This window comes from Typopeltis vanoorti, chromosome 16 (assembly GCF_054136105.1).
Source record: "Typopeltis vanoorti isolate ZY-2024b chromosome 16, IOZ_Tvanoo_1.0, whole genome shotgun sequence".
NCBI classification, from domain to species: domain Eukaryota; kingdom Metazoa; phylum Arthropoda; class Arachnida; order Uropygi; family Thelyphonidae; genus Typopeltis; species Typopeltis vanoorti.
Window position 1 is genome coordinate 72,323,468 of NC_143564.1, and position 23,577 is coordinate 72,347,044.

At 31.4% G+C, this 23,577-nt stretch overlaps 1 protein-coding gene across 6 annotated transcripts in view; it reads right to left on the reverse strand.

Moving 5' to 3' along the window:
• polybromo (protein) overlaps positions 1 to 23,577 on the reverse strand; it is a 686,480-nt gene that overhangs the window by 588,325 nt on the left and 74,578 nt on the right. For 5 of the 6 annotated variants that reach the window (XM_090406694.1, XM_090406697.1, XM_090406696.1 and 2 more), the window contains exons 5-6: positions 20,150 to 20,278; positions 4,331 to 4,456 (exon numbers count right to left, since the gene is read on the reverse strand). In XM_090406694.1, the coding sequence (XP_090262820.1) occupies positions 4,331 to 4,456; positions 20,150 to 20,278 (255 nt within the window). The remainder of the gene's footprint in view (positions 1 to 4,330; positions 4,457 to 20,149; positions 20,279 to 23,577) is intronic. The other variant, XM_090406695.1, reaches the window with a different exon arrangement.

Genomic DNA, 23,577 nt, shown 5'->3' on the forward strand with positions numbered 1-23,577 from the left:
TAGGTGGAATGAAGGAAGAGGATGAGAAGTTGGTTTGATACCCTCTTCCCATCACATGTATAGGTGTATGTGATGGTGGTGGGGGCAGTATTTTTTTCTTTCTTTTGTACATGTAATTCCATCAATGTGCCATTAGTAAATTATTCTCTCCATTCCAGTGGTTTAACTTTTAAATATGCCCATAAATAAAAAGAAAACACTGAACATTAACTACAATTCAAACTTGCACCTAGATTCGTATCCCAGGATATCACATAAATACATTATCTTCTAAATACACCTATTAACTCATTAATGGGTAATTAAGAGATTAAATCTTCACACACCTCATAATCAAAATAAAAACCTTTAGTTTACAAATAACACAAATATATACAACATAAAATCAACACACTGTAATACCCCCACTTTACAGCACTTTACGATGAACTGCTCATACGACACTTTTCAATTATGATCAACGGCCATTTATATGACATTGCATCCGCTCATACAATGCCTTTCAATTATAACCAGTGCCTATTTAAATGATGTTACATTCGCTCATTCGATGGTTAGCAATATGACTGCACATCTATTCACTGCTGTGAATGAACAGATGCACATTGCAAACTCAGTTTATTTATGATGCCATTGCTCGCTACATCTCTCTGTGGTTTGGTGTTTTGTTGTGAATTATAAACTGTTTATAACTACTATTTTATTTGATTGTTGTTAATAATGACAGATAAAATTCAAAGTAACAGTGCTGTTGCTTCCAGTGAGAAGAAGAAGACACATACACCTATTACTTTAGATACTAAGATTAAAATGATTAAATTTAGTGACAATGGTGTATTGAATATGGAGAGACACCATAAGTGCTACTTTGTTAAAAACAAAGATACAGTTCCATGTGAATGAAAACTACCACACTATTTAATACTACAGTTATTCATAAATGCGCCAATCTCTTACTGCCGAAATGGAAAAACTTTTAATAGTGTAGATGGATGACCAAACTGGTTGGCGTATTTCTTTAAGCCAAGCTATTCAGAATAACTTTTCATTTTATATCTGATGTAAATAAATGCTTTATTTATTTAAACAATGAATTAGTAACAGAAAAATTTTAAAAAATATAGACATAAATGGATGGAACACATTGAAAGAATGAAAACAGAAAGATTACCAAAACAAGCCTTAAATTACAAACCACTAGGAAAAAGAAAACCAGGACGTCCTCTTAAGAGATTGAACGATGACTTCTAAGGCCAGAAAAGGCCACTCTAAGCCTAAATCCTTGACAAGAATGATGATGATGATGATGATGATTTATGTCATTTATACACATATGACTGTTTAAAATCTTTATTAACCCATTATATGCATCTTAAAAAAAAAAAAAAGGCAATGATTTGCCACACTACAAAATTCACTATACAACAGTGGTCTGGAACCTAACGTGTCGTATGACTGGGGTATGCCTATAATTTAACTATGCAAAGGCTATTAAAGATCACATCGAAAAACACCTTGTCTACTCAGTTTTCTTTAATTACGTAAGCCAACAGTTTTCATATAGTCTCTCTTCAGAGAGACCATATGAAAGTCTCTTTGAAAAAATAACTAAAACCACATCAATAATTTCAATAACTTTTAAGATTGAAATTATTGAAATAGAATTCTAAAGAAACTTTACTGGACTCATTTTTATATGAATCAGGAGGCAAAAAAAAGTTCCTTTATTGCCTTCCTCTCATGTAGAATTTATATACAGATATATAAATTCTATGAAAGGAATTTCTATATATATTTATATATATAGAAACTATGGACTTTCTAGTACACAGTTTTAAATGAGTTAAATCCAGTATGGATTAATGAATATTAAAACTTCACTTATCTTTCTCTCTCTGTGTTTTTCATTTCTAACTCTTCTAATTTCTGTTCCATCTTCATATATCAAAGGCACAAACTCCACAATTCACCTCCTGCATTCCTCTCCTTCTTTACAACAGCTGAATAACATTATTTTTACTTCTGCACAAGCCCAGAAATACATAGAACAACTTCCTTTTTAGTCCACTGTTAAGTGCCACTATTACTGTTTTCAATGCCATGCTTGAAACAATTATAAAGTTCTTTTCATAGTGCAGGAAAGATACAAGTACATATAAGTACAATTTAGAAATTGTACTAGTAACAACACACATTCTTCATTTGACACTGAGGTAACTGCACTTAATTATTCTCACAAAGTGAATCATGGTGATTTTTTGCTTCCAACATAAACAATGTTTGTATAACAAACTCAAACGTTTTAAAACATGACAGCTCATACAAAATTACAATTAAGTTCTATTATCTAACTAAATAAAGCTATTTTATATCTAAGCAAGACATGACTTCAGTAGCCAAAGATACAAATAACATTTCAAAATCTTGGTCACAGCATATAAAAAAAAAAGAAACAAATGTTTAACTACTTTTATAAAATGCCTGATGACAAACTAATTAACTTTAATTCATTTGTCATCAGGCATTACATAATTACATAAAATCCGTATTATAAAATAAGTAAAATCCGTATTAAGTTTATTTAATTAAAATACCTGTTAAAAAGACATAATGAAGAAACACAGAAATTGCAAGAAAGTGACTAGCAGAAGGAAGTATGTGAGAGAAGGGTTCCTATTAGGCAGATTACCCTCTTCTGCATACAACTGAGCATTCTTAGGGAAGTATTGGGGGGCACCATTCCAAATGTGAAAACAATATTCTAAAGCGAGTGAATGAGATTTACAAAATGCTAAGAGCTGTGCAGAAGAACAGTAGCTTAGCTAGTTTTTTGGAAGCTATAGATATGTGGATATATTAATTATGATTGTAAAATACAAAATGCAAAAGTCTACTAAGAAGAAAAAAATGACCTTGACTGGAGATAACAGTTAATTGAAAAGGGGATGGTAAATCCCGTTCTATTTTATAGCTGGGTCCGAAACTCGGATCGAAATCCATAGAGTTTCATGCCGAAAAAACTATCGGCATGCCCAAGTGTAAATGATCACTTGGGTAGTACAACACCAGGGCAACTCCATGCAAAGGTGGAGAAAAGCTCCGTCACTAACTTTAATATTCTCTCATAATGTAAAACCCAGCTCCTAAGAGATGTATATATATTGTTTTACATTATGAGAAGAGATCACTACCCAGATCGGTTTCAACCTTTTTTGAGGTCTCATCACTGAGTAGGTAGACCTGGAATATCAAGGTTTTTAAGTGACCACGAACTTACATACCTCTACTATCGAATTGCCAAAGTGGTACACTCCTATATTGTTAATTACTAAGATAATAAGCCGAAAGGCTATTTTACCGGTGAATTTGTTAATTGCAAATTAACAAATTTGCTGATAAAATAGCCTTTCAGCTTATTATCTTGGAGATAACAGTATTATCAAAAATACTTTTTCTATTATCTACCTTATTATTTAATTTGACTTATTCACTTATAAAAATTGAGCCCTAAATAGCTAAAGTGTATAACCCATTCCACAGGTTAACTGAGAATGCAGTTGATTTCCTGCTTTCAATCATACTTTTAGTTGTTTTATTGCCAATACTAAACAAGTAGCAGATTGAGTAAGAGGATAACATTATCTGTATAGAAATGAATTTAATATACTCTATTTGAATATTAGGTTGCCTTTAATAATGTGAAATAATAAGTGAAAACTGTGTACAATCCTGCTTTAACATCAAATCATCTTCCTGTACATCCAAATTTTCTAACTGTTGAGTTGCAACTCAACTAAGTCTTACATAGCACTCAGTATACAGTTCCACGTACACTATGTCATATGCTTTCTAAATCAACAATATTTCAATAGCGTTCCTTAACTATATTCCCACAATTTCTAAACTATTTGTTGTAAGCAATTTCTCCTCTTTTTTTTTAACTTTCTTTCTATCCTAATCTTATACTATCTTAGCATTCTATGAAACTAACTTTATAATGTGCAAGTCAGATTATATTAAAATTCAATGTAAACGTGTACAATATTTTTAAGACAGACTTATTTTTAAGCTTTTAATTCAAAAAAATAAAAACTACCAATTACTGTGCCAGTGCATGAAAAAAAAAAAAGAATTTTCCATAGCAACGCTGGGAGTTTAATTGCAATGAGGTTGTTCTAATTTTCTTATTAGCAACTAACCAATTTATCTTTATGGTAGTTATCCACATGAGATTCTCTGGGTATAATTAATTACTGATGGTACTCAGGCAGCTAGCCAACAAATTTATGGGGGAGAAAAAAAAAATAGTTGTAATTGTAGAGAAACTCACCACTTTAGATGGTAAGAGCTGAAACATAGTGCTAAGAGAACGACCATCATTATCAGTTGCAGTCATGATAGATGTGAAAAGCTCTTCATATACACTATCTTCTTCGACACATTCACCAGTGCTATCCTAAAAAGAGTACATTAATTTATTGAATTTGCTAAATCCTATCTTTCTAACAGGCTTACATAATTTGATTTATTTTAATGGCTGCACACAGTGTAAAGTGGGTTTTATTATAATTATTTTTGAATGTGGTTTTGAAAGCAGTACTTATTAAACTTAATTAAACCCTAGCTGAATAGAAATACTAATTGGAAAAATTTATTACACATGTGCACACGCACACACACACACACACAAAAAAAAAAAAAAAAAAATCTGTAATGTAAGTAGTACAACAAAAGCTGCCATGATAGAATACATCACTAATTATGATATATTACAAGACTGTATGCAATCTGAACTTGAAGTCAGTCTCTTATATAAAGCCTGGCTTAACTTCACATCAGCAGTGCATGTAGTTAGGTTTTATAAGTTATTTGTTTAATCATGAGACTAAAAAAGGAGATTACAAGTTATCTGGTTTAGCATAATAACAAAGCTCTGAAAACTTAAAACCTGCATTTCTCTCCCTGTAAACTTAAAGGTTTTCTATGTGGGATTGAGAATTTCTGGTTTTTAATTAAATATTCAGGGAAGGTGGGGGGAGGATGTTTGAACTAAAGTTTTTTATTATTTTTTTTTGATGGTAAATCATCAAGCTGAAACAAGTTTCAAATAATCAAAAAATAAAATAAAATATATTGGAACAATTAAATTTAGAGAGCAACAAAAACAGCAAATGAATGCAATGAAAGTAACAAGGAAATTTTAGGCTAGAGCAGATGATGAGTGCACAACTACTGTTCTTGTAAAAAAAAGGAATAATGTAAACTGTAATTCAGATAGTTGAGGTTGCCAGTTGGGTTTTATTAGTAATATTAAGTCGTGTGGGTGCTATAAGTGGTGGTGGTGGAGCACATTGTTTATGCTGGTATAATTAAGAAACCATGAATGTTAGTGAAATTAATATGGAAACTTTTTTTTTTTTTGCATGTATTATTTATTTCATGTTTTTTTTATGATTTCTGGTTGAATTATATATTTTAATTTTATGTGGTTTTTATGGGAATCTGATCTACAGAGTGCATTTATTATTTCGTGTTGTCTTTCATGATTTACTGCCACTCATATTTTCTCCAGATACGATCCGGCAAATTAAGTTAAGTGATAGAAAGAATAATGCTAACTTCTGATTCATACTATTAAAATTTTTGATGCTTTATACTATCTAGTAACAAGCTTGTGGAGAGAAGGGGAGTAAATTCAAGGTACTTACAGTGTGTTGAGCATGCATCCAAAGGTTGTCACCTGTACTGCATGCATGCTTAGAAAAAGAAGATGAAGACTTTGTCTGAAACCAAACATGGCAACAACCACTTCAGGATCTCAACAACCTAAAGTTCTAGTTGACATTTCCTCCAACTAGGGAAAGTATGAAATTACAGAAGAATACTTGGAAACAGGCTACACCATTAAAAGTTGCATTATGTTGGATAGAGAGAGAGACTACATGTTGTACATCAGCAGCCTAATGGTAGTCCTAGAGTACATTAACTGTTTTCTTTATATTATTTGTTACTTTTTTCTTAACAATGTCACATATTAAAAAAATAAAATTTTTGCTTGAGCATCATATTGTGAAATTGTATTTGTAGGATTTTACTCATAGATTTATTATAACAAGGAACAAAACTTCTACATGCTTTGCTGTTGATTAACTAACAGCTTCTTCCAAAAATAAACATACTAGAGATTATACAAAACATCTGAATACTTCTGATAGCAGTTGTTTTGAAATGCACAATATTAATGATAATGTAGATTAGACACACACACACATCACATGATATGAAGCATAAAATATTCATCATTGCATAAGGTCTTTAGATGGTTATTAGCATAACTGAGGTCTGACAGATAACATAGACCTCAAATTTCAAGAAAAAAAAGGACATGCTTCTGGTTTGAGGTGCCATGCAATCATACCACCTCCAAAGCTTCCTTAAATGTTCTTGAAAACAGATGGTCTTCTAAATAAGGCAGTGAGTCAGTAGACCAATCCATTTCACAATGTCTGAAAATGTGCAGTGAGGGCATTCTTTTCTTTCCTTTTATAGAGACCATTACCTCGGTGTTCTTTTTTTATGGATCTCAAAACTTCTTCCAGTCTGTCTGATGTAAGTTCTGCCACAGGTACACGGAATCTTGTACCCAGGATGTTTTTCTTCCAAATTTTCCCAAAGACAGCATTCTTCTGAAAAACATCCTCATGTTTACAGGATTCTTTGTACAAGCAGCAGAGCTTACTTTGTACAGATAGAAATAAGTTTTTCAAATCTGTTAAAAAAACAAACAAACAAAAAAAGCCAGATGACGAGTACATAAATAAAGAAACTCACTATACACATTTCCTCAGAACATCATGAAATGGAGTGGTCTTTTGCCTCAGTGCCTTATCTAGAAGACAATTTTTTTTTCAAGGATGTTTAAGGAATCCTTGGAGGTAATACAATCACATGGTGCTGCAAAAAGGAACCAAGGCCTCATTCTTCATGATCTATGGAAGTCTCCTATACATAAATGTAACCTATCGGACCTCAAATCATGTCAACATTAATCTAAACACCTTGCACACAATGAATGTTTCAAACTTGATGTGTCAAATAATGCAATTAACTATCTATGTTATTATTAACATAATATATTTCAAAACAACTGCTCTTAGAGGTGATAAAATTTTTGTATATTCTACCTAGTATGTTTATCTTCCTTATGATGATATTAGTTAATAAACAACAAAACATACAGAAGTTTTGTTTCTTACTATAATAAATTTATAAGTAAAATCCTGCAAGTATAATTTCTGTTTAACTCTTGCTCACAGTTTCATTTTAACACATGCTGTGGAATATGTTTTATTACAAATAAAATTTTATATATCAATAAGCAAAGGGTGCTAAACATTTATTTTTTAAAAAAATTGAGTAGTACTTATACTACATTACTTACTTAAAATAATAAACATAGGCCTGCAAAATTCAAGTCATGAAAAGTTGTCTGGAAACTATTAACTGTTTCTGATTTATTTTTGACTGCTGATTTCAAATATCTCTTCCATTTTTCACAAAATGGATCTCATATTACAGTAAAATAGCTTTAAAATGCATTATATTAAATAAAATAACAGTATTTAAAATTTTCCGTAAACATTTTTGAAATGAAAGTATTGGGGAAAAAAATTTTAATAAAAGTAATTAAAGATTAATCTTTAGTACATACTTTATATTTTGTTGTGGTGTCTTTTTTTTTTCCTTCAAAGCTTCTTTTTGAACTTTTTCTGTGAAATTCTTTTCCCCGGTCGTCTCTGTGCGACATCCAGCAATAGTCTGCCATCATGTTGACATTCCACCTGCCCTCATACCTTCTTTCCATCTCCTTGGTGTCTTGGTGGAATCGCTCTTCTTGCTCTTCGCTAACAGTTCCCAGATTCTCAGGAAAGTAGTCTAAATGAGAGTTGAGAAAGTGCCCTTTTAAGCTCATGGAGCGCATCCCAAATCCTTGAATTTCTGTAGCATGTCTTCCACAATAATTTTATAGTTGAAGTCCTTGTGATTTCCTAAAAATTTGGTCACTCCCTCTTTCAAAGCTTTCCATGCTTCTTTCTCATTTTTTCTTCAAACAGTTTATCCTTCAAAAGTTTCCTGATGTCCGGAACGATAAAAATATCTTTTTCAATTTTGCTGTAGATAATCCTAGAAATTTTGCACAGATGTATTTAAAACACTCTTCTTCTTTCGACAAAGCCTTGACAAATTGCTTCATCAATCCCAGCTTTATGTGATGTGGGGGTAAAAGGATTTTTTCCCAAGCAACCAAAGTTTCGTGTAACACATTTTTACTTCCAAGCTCTAATGTGACTCTTTCTTGCCATTCCTTCTTGATCTAGTGTTGCTCTTGATCTTGGCTGTCCCACTCACACAAAAAGCATGGGTATTTGGTGTATCCTCTTTGTTGTCCCAAAATCATAGATAGGACTTTAAGATCACTGCAAACTGTCCATCCATGATCATTGTACTTAAGTTTGCTGAGAATACAGGCTAAATTTTCATATCGTTCTTTCAAATACATGGAATGTACTACTGGTACTGAAGCATACTTATTGTAATTATGGAGAAGCACAGCTTTGAGGCTTCTTTTTGAGGAATCGATAAACAACCTCCAATCGATGACTTCATATTTTATGTCGAATTTGCTTATCAGTCATCTGGGAATATTGCTACAGTAAACTAAATCACCTTCCTCTGAAAAGTAAGGAAGAAAATCTCTTTCTCTATATCTAAACTATGAGAAAAAAATGCCAGGGGCTAACAAATTCTTTTCATTTAGTCTTGAGCCCAGCAGTTCTGCAGATTCCTCAGGAAGACCCAAATCTCTGACCAAGTCGTTTAAATCAGTCTGTGAAAAAAGTTCAGGCGAAAACTTTCAGAAATATGATAAATCTTAGTAGTCAATGACTAAAGTTCAACTAAAGAATCATCCAAAAGAAAATGTGTCTGTGACAACAGGAAAGTCATCCGTTAACTTGGCAAATCAGATTCAAAGTAGCCATCTGCACTTTTATCGGCATTCCTTCCTCTTTCCTATCTTAAGAATGAGAAGTTTTGTGGAAATTTCTTTATTTACCATAAAAAGCACTTCAAAAAAGCACTTATACAACTAATTAGCTGTAAATAAAGGAGAATGAAAATAAATACCAATGCGCTGAATTTAAATCCAAATACTACTAATAAAAACGATAAAATTAGAAATTGGGTAAAATAGGTGTGTGATGGAATTTTTTACTATTTTTTCTGAACTCGGCACCTAAAAATTTATAAGAATCAATTATTACTTCTCAGACAACGTTTCCATCTTAGGCCTGTGTAATCTGCAGCATTATTTCTTAACCAAATTATAATACATTCAAATCTTCATTTGAATCCAAAAACTTTTTAGAAAATATTCAATATTCCAAATCCTTTAAAAAGATAAGATCCCTCTCTCACTTTCTTGTTTGTTTTTTTTTTTTGGAATTTGTTGTTTTTTGATAAAATGGTTGAAGATATAAAAGCTTGATAGGAAATCATAAACATAGGTTAGTTATGTAATTTAATAACTGGTTAGTGCAATTTTGTTTGTATTGCAAGATGAATTTATTATTTTATTGTAAATATTTCTTACATTATTCAAGAAAAATATGTGATAATCATAATTAAAGCTAACGGCTGGGTTATCTTGAATGGATGTACAAGGGCTGCATAGTTGCCATGAGATAATAAACAAATAATGTTGTTTAGGAGGAGTTTTTGGCATTCGTCAATTTGACATGGCCAAAAATAACAGGCATTACCGAGAATTAGATGAAAGAAGATAGGGTCAAGGGAACAGAATGTGAATGTTTTCAGAAAAGACATAGAGAACAAGATTTTAGCAGTGGTGGCAACCGATGAAAGAAGTGCAATCACACATTATCACAAGAATAAAGTTTGGCTAGAAAACAAGAGTCGTGAAAAAGCAACACATTTGAGGTTATCTGGTGTGAGATTAAGTACAAGGTATAAAACCAGATTTAAATGGCATATATATTCCACAAATTAGTTTAAGGAGAGGATGAGTGATCATTATGAAATATTTTAATTACAGGATCATAGACTAGAATGATAAAAGGACGCACAGAAGAAAGAAAATATAATTTATATAGGCACTCAGGGATATTTAACTGAAAACAGCTAATAGCATCAGAGGATTTGTCAATAACCAAAGTAACTACTTTACCTTCACCAAATGGTTTTAACTTGAAAACTGGCTAAGCATGGCATTTTTGATTAAGAAGGAAATTATGTGAAACTAAAAAGCAGCTAATTATGGCTTGCTTAAATAGCTGCTTAAAGAAGTATAAAAAGCTCCTTTTTTTTTTTTTTTTTTGAATTACTGGTATGAGTTTTATTTATAGGAGTAAATTTAATATTCAGGATTAACTTCTAATGAAATATAACTCAAATAACAACAGTGGCTACCAGCGGTGTCGCATGCACATTTCAGTTGGATGTGCTACTGTGTAGCTTATGCAACCTGCATACAAAATTCCCCTCAATTTGACCATACAATTGCATTTTTATCAATATATGCAAGTTTTAAGAGTGCATACCACATCAGTTCTCATCTTAATTGGTCCAGTGCAATTAATTCTAGGATAACTTTGAATACTTTAATTTATTAATTAATTATAACCAAATCTGCATAGAGCGGGAGACAATGTGTTTTAAAATATATTAGAAACAATAATGAAGGAGAATGCTATATTTGGTTGGTGTATTTGAATTACTCAAAGATGTAAAATTTGGAAGAGGAGGATGAGACTTACCTCCTTCAACTACAATCATAAATTCACAAAAGCTCTGACATTCAGTAGATATTCAACAATGATTCCCATTGTAAATATGGGCAATAAAGTTATAAATTATTTGTAGAAAATTATATATATATTAAAAACTTGTCTATATCAATGTCTTAAACACGTCAGTTTATACTTCACGCACACAAAACAGATGAAACTCAGAAAAAAAAGACAACTCATGACAAATGAAAATGTTCAATTGCATTGGTTAACACTGACCAACTGCAGTCACTGATTTCTGCATGCTATTGTCTCAGTACGCCTTGCCTTCTGGGTGGTTTAAAACCGAACGCTAAGAATTTGACTTGCTGTGCCATCTGTACATCTGTTCAAAGGGCTCAAAGGTGCCTATTTGTGACTGCACTCCCGTATTATTAATGTGAATGCGATGCAATCTTTACATGTTGAAAAGTATCTTCTTCATCAACCACTAGAATGTTGTATTTAATTTTAATAATCATGTGAAGCCAGGAAATAATTAGGAAATACTTTAACAGGAATAAATGCAATAATCTAATATCAGTGATATTGCTATTCCATGAGTGAGCACTGCACACCCTGAATATATGTTCCGGGTGGCTACACTAGATGATCAAAATATAGTATAATCTATACATTCTAATAATTTTCTCACTGACATCAATTTAATTAATGAAGAAATTAAAATTAAATTCTTCATTAATTAAATTTTTTTGTTTGTTTGATTCTTTCTTATTTTCTCTAATGGATTTGGATTATCTGCCTCTTTTCTGCCCTATATTTCTATGTATTATTCTCTTCTTCTTCATTTACAGTATTAGGCCTACTGGCCTGTTCTGACCTCACATAACCTTTCCTCTGTTCCTTTTTCCTTTTGGTTTATATTTAAACAGAAACACATAGAAATAAATAGAAACACATGTTGAATCCATTTGTTTCTATAATAATCTAATTGATTCTTGTTGTGGTTCTTGAATTTTTTCTATGTTTCTTTTATCTAGTTTATCATATCCTGCTGTTTATAAAAATTCCATTTCTGTTGATATTATTCTTATTATTATTATTATTTTTTTGTCCTTATTTGAAAATTCCATATACAGTAATACAATAGGTTTAACTAAAACATCAAATATTCTTAATCTTGTATTTCTGTATACTAAATTTTCTTTAAATATGTCATTAATCTTGCCTATGATTTTGGGTGATTTTATTAATTTTATGTTCCGGATCTGTTTCTTCAATGTATTTTATATTACAGTCAAGACAATTAAAATTATTACCTTGTTCAATCTGTTATTCAGCACAATTTTGGTTCTTAATGGTTCTCTTTATTTAAAGCCATAACTTTTTTTTTTTCAGAAGATATACTTTCATTCCATATTTGGTAACAATCTTATCAAGGTTGTATAGAGCTAAATATAGTTCAACTTCTGTATTAGCAAATTAAGATTTAATCATCTGCATATAATAATGTATTTAGTCAGAAAATTGGTTAATAGAATTCCTGCATTATTTACATACTGCCATTCTTTTAATATCTCATCAATAAATATTAAAAAAGAATGGAAAAACAAACTATTTATTTTGGATTAAATATTAAATGTGTCATTGGTTTACAGTTATAGAACTATTTTTGTATATATATAATGCCAATTATATTATTAATTGGCATTATACATTAATAAACTGCTTTTATTAATTGAGGTGATAATTCAATTTTAACTAATATTTCAAACAGTTTGTTTCTTTTTTAATAGATCAAAGGCTTTTTCATAATCCATGAACAGGATATGAGTATTGAGGTTTAATTCTATTTGTTTTTCAATGATCCTTTCTAAATCTGTTGTGTTCTTCTTCTTCTAAATGTTTTTCTAATAGCTGTTTATTTTATTTTTATTTTTTAAAATATGGCCGTGTATGTTTTGTATCCAAAATCCAATAGACTTATTTCTCTATTGGATTTTTTATATTATAATTTTAACATTTTGATTTATTCCCCTTTTTTTTTTTTTTGAAATAGGCAATATGATGGATTTCTTCCAGTCTCTTGGATCTATTTCTGATTGCAAGATTTTATTTAATAGATTTAATAGTCTCTTATGCAGCATATTTAAATAGTTCCATATTTACTCCATCATTTCCTGATGCTTTTTTTTGTTTTTCATTTCTGTAGAATTTCAGTAATTCATCTAATGTTGATTTTTAATTTGTTACTATTACTTATGTTAGGAGTATTAAAATCATTATCTTTCCATAAGTTTCTATAATTATACCATTCATTTTCACTTTATGATATCTATATTATTTTATTCTTTAGTTTCTTTGTTCAGTACTTCAAGATTTTACATGTCAATGATTGTGTTCTATTTCAATCTGTTTCTAGTTAAGTTATTCAAGTTTTCTATATGTAAAGTTCTAATTTTCCCTGTTATGTATTTATTTTCAACTATCAGAAAATAAACATTTTCTATGAGCTTCATTTTTCTCTTTTATTTGTTTTTCTATATATTTATTCCAATTTCTGATGCCCCCTTTTCCTGCCATTTTTCATAAGCTGTCACTAGTGATTTCTTTATTATGATGCATATAATTTCTTTTCTTGAATTATGACACTTCTTTCTACTCATCCTCAATGTATTTTCATGTTCCATGTATAGTGATGAGAACTCTTCTATGAAGAACAATATATAACAGTTTTATCTTGCCATGATAATATCAAGCACACAAAATTCCATTTAAAATAGTACTTAGTATATATATAATAAATACAGCATAGTAAAAATATATTAGAAATAAAAGTTCTACATGTTGCAAAACTCTTTTAAACATCAAATATTGAGCAACTGACCATTAACTTGATACCAATGATAAGTAAAAATTGATAATATAAACTGCTATATTTGAAACGGCATCCACCCAGTTACTGATAGAGTTAAATTCTGCTTAATCTTCACTGTTCTGCGATATCATTTATTCTAATCAATAACATGGTTAGGTCCTTGGCATAAACTTAAAGTTGAAAAAAGTTCTAACTTTTCCAATATTTTAGAAAATTTAAAGTTAAAAAGCTTTTTAAGCTGCTGGTATGTGATGCATTTGTATTTAATTATAAATTTATATTTTTTTTAATTTTGTTTTATGAGCATGTTTCTGAATTTGACTCATGTCATGCTAAATTAACAAGCATGCTAATTCAAATTAACAAGTTTAAGTTAAATATAGTAATTTTTTCCCCCATGCACAAAGATTTCCCACAAATGCAAGTAACATTAGAAGTAAGCAAAGCATACAGTTATTATAATACCAAGTGCATATTATTTGAAACACAGTAACTTACATGATAACCAACCACACATTTCTGGTTCATGATGTGAACCAGTCAAAGGAAAATTTGACAGTAATAACTGGTTTGTGGCATTATCTGTAGCTTGATATTATGCAAATTACATAGCAATTTAAGCTAAAGTACTCTGATAGATAATTCATATCTATTTTTCAGAACAAATGTGTGCAAAACTTCTCCACTTTCAGGTATATATGAAGTTTAATAGTAACTTAATTCTGGCATGTTCTGATTATCATACTAATCCGTATTAACAAGCTATATTCCAGAATACCTTCTGTTTAGTGAAAAGATAACAGTGATATAGAACTTAATCACAAAAAAAAAAAAAAAAAAAAAAAAAAAAAAAAAAAAGCCATTACAGTTAAGATCTTACAAGATATATCAGGAGGTGGCCTCCTCCTAATATATTTTGATCTCAGAGTGATGATGGTAGTGTATTTTATTCATCTCTTTTCTTTGAAACTCAAAGTTCATGTTTCAATTTCTAAAGGTAAACAAGACTAAAGGAAACCAGCTCACAAATTGGAGAGAGAGAAGACTTTCTGGAATGATGTCATTTTCAGTCAAAATCTTTAAGACATATGGAAAAACCAACAAATTTGTTAGCATGACTGAAATACACCTGAAAAACTTTTGTATAAACTGTACCATAACAAAGTTAAAAAAAAGTGCCGAAGTGGAATCAATCTGTCAAAGCAATTGGGACATTTATAGATAATGAACAATCATACAGGTACTGTTCAACTGTGACAAAACAGACTGCTATTGGGTTTGTACGTGGCAGAGACTTTGTCAATCCATGAACTTGGAAGGTAAAAAAAAAAAAAAAAAGAGAGAGAAAGAACACTTACATTCAAATGTCTGTAGGAATAACACATGCAAATATGCCAGATCAGTTGTATCTGGTGAGAGGATTTCAAGAGCTGTGCTCATATATATACTGACTCCAGTAGATGGCTGCTCTAATAAGTGTTGAATATAGTTAAGATCATATTACATTAATGCAACCAATTAGATAAATCTTGGTAATAACAGTAGGCTATTCAAAATCAAACAACTTTACTACTAAATGAGTTAATTAGTATCCTACTCATTTTACTTGTGCATCTTTAAGTTTGAATGTGGATAAAATTTAAATGAAATTCAGAAAATGAACATTGTTGTAGTTTATTTGTTAACTTGTACATTAATTTTTTTACTAATAAATAGGATAGTTTTCTGTTATATTTATTTAATGCTGTTTGAGATGCCTTCCATTTATATTAGAAGCAGGCATTCACTGCACTACATAAAAGCAAAAATATAATCAAGTAATGCTTATCAGCATTACTTAGGCTTGTGTAGCTCAATAGAGGTGGCATTTGCATTCTACAGTGCTTGACCACACGAAAAAAGATATAAGTTTGAGTCTAGTCGGCAAATGGAGGAACATTTTTCTAAGTTTTTTTCCGACTGGTTCCTGAGTTAGTCGATCTCTGGCACAGGAAAGCGGGATTTTTCTCCCCGAAACATGAGTTGACCATCCCATAAACCCAAGAAAATCAGCCATTGAAACCACACTATTTTCAGACATTAAAAATAGGGACCACAAAATGGCAGCACTTGCTAGCTGCCTTCTTCACTGCATACCGATTAATTAGTGATAGCCTTGGGCCAACTATTGCTGATTGGCTACCAGTGGAGACTGAACTGCCCACTCAGTCTCCAAAAGTTAAATAGGGCTAAAACAGTCTCACCTACTCCCTACACGGGAACAAAAAAGGCGTTAGCCGATTTTTTTTTTAGCTTATCAGAAGTAAATAACAAGAGCCTATCAAAACTGTCAGGTTCATTTTTTTTGTCTTTGTATTATCATATTTCATATTACTGATATAAGGAAAAGGTAACAATTTCTGCATGTCATAACAGATGCTTTGTAGATGAAACAAATTTCTAATTCTCAGGTTCAACTTCCATTTGAACCTGAGAAATATGTTTTTAACAATTTAGCTTTTATGACTAATGGGATTGAAACCTAATACCTAAATGCTGCAAAACCGTTTCTACTTAATAACATCATTAGTCACATAGTGACTAATGATGTTATTAAGTCAACAATTTGCTATAGTGAATTTCTTTTAGAATGAGGCTTTTGTTAGGACTTTCAGTAGTTTGTCCCAGTAGTGAGGTTGTTATAATCGTGTTTACTATAGGAGTTGATTGTATTAGGTTCAAGTCCATTTGTCACAAAAGTTGAATGGGTTTAAAAAAAATGAATATATAAGAAAGCACAGCAAAATAACATGTGCCTACTGATTTCAACAAACACATATAATAAATATTCATTTATACTGGCTGCTAAAATATTCTGCACAATATATATACCTTATTTGTGTAACATCATATGCTATATTTCAAAAGCAGTAAACAAAATCAAGTTTATTACATATACAGGAATACCTTGTATAGCACGGTTTTGAACAACACGGGTTTTGGTCTAACGCAGTTTTTATTACATACACTAACATTGTCAACACTGACTGGCAACTCCTGGGCGCCGTAAGTGACAGTCGAAAGCCACATTTATGCAGTAGTTATTCAATTGGCTCTCATGTAGACACGTTCTTTCCCCGTGGCTTTTTATTATTTATGTTAATATTAGTATTTAATATTTTTTTATTATTTAAGAATGAGTGAAGAGAGACAAAACAAACAAGACACTGTTGGAGTAACAAAAAAACATAAGTGGTTGACATTAGAGAAGAAACTTGAAATTATAAAATGTCACGAGAATGGTGCTTCGTTTGCTAAAATAGCACGTGAGAATTCAATGAATGAGTCATCTGTACGAACAATTATTCAGAGCAAAGAAAAGATTAAACAACATGGAATGAGCTCAGCTTCTTATATGTCAAAAGTGATCACGAGAAATCGATCTTCTACAATGGAAAATATGGAACGCCTTCTAATGATCTGGATTGAAGATTGTAATCAGAAAAAGATTCCTTTGAGTCAAATGATAATCCAGGCAAAAGCAACAAGTCTATATGACAAAATAAAAGAAAATGAAAGCAAAAATGAATGAATGGTACAACCAGTGAAACTTTTATAGCAAGTCACGGGTGGTTCTACAATTTCAAAAAGCGTATGGGACTCCATAATGTAAGAATCCAAGGTGAAAGCTGCAGAATTATTTCCCAATGATTTGAAGGAGCTTATTGAGAAGGAAGGCTACACAGATGATCAAATTTTTAACGCTGACGAGACTGGCTTGTTCTGGAAAAGAATGCCATCGCGAACATTTCTAGCAGAGAAGGAAGGAAGAAGGAAAAAACACAAGCTAGGAAAAAAATTTCAAAAGGCCGATTGACACTTTTACTAGGAGGTAATGCATCGGGTGATTTAAAAGTGAAGCCACTGCTAGTGTACAGAGCGGAAAACCCAAGAGCCCTTAAGGGCTTTACAAAGAACAATTTACCTGTTCATTGGCGTTCAAATAAAAAAGCTTCGAAAAGTGACTCGTTCACTTTTCGAAGACTGGTTTAAAACTTGTTTTTGCCCTGAAGTTAAAAGTTATTGTAAAAATAATTCCTTTTAAATTTTTTCTTTTATTAGACAATGCACCAGGCCATCCAACTCTATTGACTGACTTAGATGAAAATGTCAAGATTCATTTTTTTCCCTCCAAACACAACATCAATTCTGCAGAGTGAATTTTGGAAGAAATTTAACATAAAAGATGCCATTCAAAATATTTATGAATCTTGGCAAGAGGTGACTCAAAGCAACATGAGAGCCGTATGGCATAATATCTTGCTGCATTGTTCAAAGGACTTTGTTGCTTTTGTAACACAGAAATCTCAATAGAAATTGTGCAGATGGGCAAAGATCTTGGTTTTACAAGTTTCGATTGTAACAATGTGAACGAATGTATTCATTCTCATTCAAATGATCTGGATGATGAAACCCTGTTGGAGTTGGAACAACAATGAGCCTATGAAGTAGAAGAAGAAGAAGATGACCCCACTGATGTCATGGTTGAAGAATTTTCCTTTGCTGACCTTTCAACTTTTGTGAGAAAAATCGACGAAGCTTCCGACTTTCTCATAAATGCCAACCCGAATTTGGAAAGAAGCAAAGCGAGACAAAGTCTCAATAATGCCATCAAATGCTACAGAGATCTAGTACTTGAAGAGACAAAGAAGACAAGGATGGTTCAATGAACACTAAAAGACTGCTTTAGTAAAAAGTAAATTACTGTATGCTAAAATTGAAGCAATGTTTGTTTTCTATAATTTTTATATCAGTTTAAAAGGATTTATTTGTTATTCAGTTAATAAAAATGACATTTTTTTTTCATTTTTAAAGATTTTTATTATCCTAAATTTTTGTAATAAACAAATTAAATTAAAAACTTTTATAAATAGACCTCGAACAACGCGGTTTTGCATAGCGTGGACTCTTCTTGGAACCAATTAACCGCTATACAAGGTATTCCTGTATACAAAAAAAAGTATATATGAAATACTAGATATGCTACTAGTATCAAATATCAGTATTCAATCTCTGGTTTAACAATTTTTAAATTTCCTAAAACCAGAGATTACCAGTATTCAATCTCTGGTTAGAAAATTGCAAGATTGTCAAATGGCATATCACTGGGTCTCTTTGTGTGTGTGTGGGGGGGGGGGGGGGGGGGGGGGCAGAAGTCTGGAGGACAAACTACAATATCAGTTTGGAATATTGGTTTTTCTTAGAAAGATGCAAACCACAATGGTGTTCTGTAACCTCATTTAAATGGACATCAGTGACAGGAAAACATACTGTCCTCAGATGTGTATTTAAATACAAAATGCTCATTAAAGTATGATATATAGATATACACATCATGATACTTAATGTTCAAATATATTTTTGAGATTTCATCATCTTTTATTAGTACCTATATCACTGGGAGAAAAAAAAAAAAAAAAAAAGATTTCAAATTCCAATAAAACTCTGGTCAGGTTGGCTTGTGCTAAATTCCATTTTTTTTTTCTTTAATAAAAACAGCTGCAAATAAGATCAGTTTCTTCAAAGCACTACTGCATATAACTTCATAACATTTTAAAGAAGTAAGGAAATGATCCTATACAACCACATAGACATAATTTGAATTTAAAACAAAAAAATTTTTTTTTTTGCTATAACAGGACCATTTTATTCACAATAAGATTTTAAAACAACAATAACTCAGTACATTTCAGCACTGTAATTTCTATTGTTAAACCAAATGCTAGGTTCAAGACAGATTAATGGGGGGGGGGGGGGATATTCCCATTTTCATTGTCAAAACAATAGTGTCAAGGAAACTAGATGTTTGCATGAGAAGCTTTATATATGCACTTTAAAGTGATTGTAACGATAGAGAGAGAGTGAATGTAGGTTTTGTGTGTGTGTGTGAGAGAGAGAGCTTGGAAGGAATTTCTGACCTGAGAATAGGTCTAAATAACTGCAGCAGCAAGACAGAATTTAGTTGGAGAATCAAACTTGGATTGCTTAACCGGAACTTTTTAGGTTTGAAGAGTTATACTAATATCCATCAGCCTCGTGGACAGTTTTTGAGCATTTTAAATCTGAGATTTCTGTAATTTTGGTACCTGCTGCAATATTAATCCATTTTGATTGCAATCGGTAGGAGTGCATAGCATTTCCCAATACTGTTAAAAAACAGAAATGCCTTATATCAAACATAACTTATGTAAGAAAATTCAAGGCCTCTGAAATGCTATGCACTCCTACCCAGTGCAATATACACCAGGGCTTTAATACTGCACAAGGTTTGGTCTTCATTCATTAAAAATCTAACACCCTTGGACTTGGAAAATGGCATGCACTATGTTAAAGAATGTGACAGCATCAACTAGTTTGCCTTTCCTTCACACATGCATTGTTTAGTTTTAATAAAAATTGATCTGCTAAAAAAGAGAAAACTTACTTCTTCTGCTCCATCATCAAGTCTGTTATCATCATCTTTTTTTCCATCACTTGTTGAAGCAAGCTCATTTTTGGTATCTATATACAATTCCCAAAGATCACAGGCATCTTTATATTCTTGTGAATTTTTCTGCAAATTATGCAAAAAAAAAAAAAAAAAAATTGCTTGAAGGATTTCTACTATTTTTGTAGCTTCTGAATATTAACATAATACGAAAAGAAACAACAGAACACACGAATTGTACAAAAAATTAACCTAGTCATTCCATATGTAAACTAAACTAATCTTAACACAATGCTGATTGATATCAATAGTTAACAAGAGACATATATACAAGTAATTCCACATAAGTGAATGCCAAACCTAGAAAAATGAATAATAAGGAAACCTGTATAGTAAATAAGAGCAACACATTGATCTACCATCTAAAAATTTAGGTGGCAGATGATGTTCATTACCAGATGTGCAACCATCAGCAAGCTTATTGGAAACCACTGAAGTAGCTTGGAAAAGTGCTATGTTTGAAATATATTTGGCCAAAGTTTCCAGATTATCTAATCCAGACTAACTGCTCAACCTGTCAGTCAAAGGTATCTTCAAGTAATTAAAGGATGAAGAGTATATAATTAATAAACAGTATAATGAATGCAATCAAATTTTTCAACTCAGGGAATTAGCTGTAATTAATAATGCATAATTACACAAGTTGTAAATGCCAATTAGAAAATAAATAATCAGAAATATATGTGGAAAGAATTTTAAGAAGTAAGGACTAAATCCAGTCAAAGCTATCTGCTAATCAATCAAGAAATAACGTTCATTTGAAGTTCATTATTTTAATAATACTGTTCTTATTTATACTTTAGATTAGTGAAATTAATGATGCTCCTAAAATGTTTGCAATATAAAAGAAAATACTAAGCAATTTTTGGCAATGGAGCAGATCCTTTTTTGAACAACAAAGATTAAGAGTTAAATTTACTCAAGTTTCAAAATAGACATTAAGAAAGAGAAATTAATAGGTATGTTAATTAATATCCTTCTTTTCAAACATTAGTAAATTTAACTCTTGTTGTTAAAAAAGCCTTGTTGTTAAAAAAAAATGTCTGACCATTGCCAAAAATTGTTTAGCATTTTCTTTTACATTGATCTTATTTATAAATTACAGGAGGCTTATATAGCCTTGTGGAAATGTTGCTTGTAATGCTAGATTGAAATAAGAAAGACTGATAACCAGAGGAATTTTCAATAGGTCTTTTTCATCCAGTTAGTCAATCTTTGGTGCAGGATTTTTTCCTCCTGGCAACTTGGGTTTCTAATCCTGCAAATGGGGAGAAGAAAAAAAAAAAAAAATCTGACTGCAGAATTCAAACTATTTCAGGTGACAATACCAGAGTTAGGGTTTAGGGTCACAAGATAGTGACACTAGTCTGTCATTACACTCATTCTGAAGTCTTACAAATCATAGATATTCCTGAATTCAGCTATTGTTGATGACTAAAACGATTAAAACTGAAGATTGGCTGCCAAATAGCTTCCAAAAAGTTAGGGTTTAAAAAAGTTCTGCCTATTCCCTTTGGAGGGAAAGGGGAAGTAATTGATGGTTTTTATTTTTGCTGAATATAGATTAGGACAATCGTCTAGCCAAATGTCTAAAATGTATTAAAAAAATGAACTTTCATAAGCAGAAGAAAACTTTTTCTAGTTTGTTTCTAGTTTCTAGATCTTCAAAATCACTGATAGCCATTAACTCAACTATCTGCAATGATTAAAAGCAGAAACCCACTGTTTACTAATTATCAAAAGTGGCAGTTATTCCTATGAGAGTTCTACTAACTCCTTCAGAATAAAAGCATTAGAGAATTCTTCTTCTTCCCATAGAATAAATATTAGGAAAAATCTTCCACTAAGTCCTTGACTGACACTTTGGTATCAGCTCTGTAAGTGAAGCACCTATATATTGTCTATCTAGTTTATTCTAGGTCTGCCTCTTTTTTGAGTTCCTAGAAGTCCTTCAAGAAATTGCATTGGTAGAAAATTTGATCTGCTGATATGACCAAACCACATAAGCTGTTTCCTCTGAATCTTAGTTATGATGTTATCTCATGGGCCAGCAAAAGAACTGATTTTTTTTTTTCTTACTTCAAAATTTGTGATGTCATCCACAGCACTTCATTTCAAATGTCAAAAACCTCTTTTCATCTTATTTTAGGATGGTCCAAGTTTCACTTCCATATACAAGTACTGAATTGACTAGTATGTCAATAAGGTGTGATCTGTTGTAATTGTAAGTTTATTTGTCCACAGCAGTTTTAGTTTTTGGAGTGCTGTTGTTGCTTTTGCAATTTTTGTTTCTAATATCCTGTCTTGATCTTGCCTAGGTATATAAACTGATCAACTTCTTCTATGGGTGTATCCTCAAGTAGGATTTTTTTCAGTTTCTGCCACAGCACTTCCTTCTGACCAAGAAGGAAGTGCTGTGGCCGAAATCAAAAATCAGAAGGAAGTATTGTGATCCAAATAATGACAAATGTGTCATTGTTTTTGATTTTTGTGTACTTATGATTAAGCCATATTTTTTTTTTAACAGTATAAGCTAATTTTGTGGCAATTTCCTGAAGATCTGATTTGCTTTCTGTTAGAAGATCAATATCATCAAAATTTTGATGTTTTATTCTTTTTCCTCTTACCATCACCCCAATATTACAGTTTTCCAGGGCATCATTTACAACATATTTAAAGAAGCAGTGAAATAACACTGGTGATAATTGGCACCCCTGTCTTGCGCCATGCTCCATTGGAAAAGGAGTGAATTTGTTTTGATTTCAACCATCATTTCAGAAGAAGAGTACAGAGATTCAATCAGTCATACTATTTTGCTGTCTATTCTGTAATGTTGCAGAAATTTCCAAAGGGAATCATGCCAAATAGAATCAAAGGCTTTATGTAGGTCAATAAAATTATGGCACATTATTATGTTCTATGTATTTTTATTTCTTGGGTAATTCAAGGTTCTTTAATACTGCATTTTCTTCCTAAAATATTTTCAGCAGCTTCAGTGACTGTCCTTGAAACTGCTGGTAAGATGCATCAGGATCAAGAGAGAGTCAGCTGGGATTTCAGAAAAAGCAGAAGCAAGATTTGTTTTAAATAATTCGTTAGTGGTATTTGATCTGAGTTGTAAGGTTAAACTTTTGTCTTCTTATTTTACTCATGGTTCTAAATCAAAATTTCACTATAAATGCTACTATGACTAAATTATGGTCACTTACAATCAGCAAAGATCTAGTTCTTGCTGAGTTTATACAGATTTTATGTTTAGTTTTTATAAATATATAATCAATTAGGTACTGAGTTCTTCTATCTGGGGAAATCCAGGTCCATTTTCATGACCTGTTATGTGTGTTAAGTTCCGCAAAACAAATTCC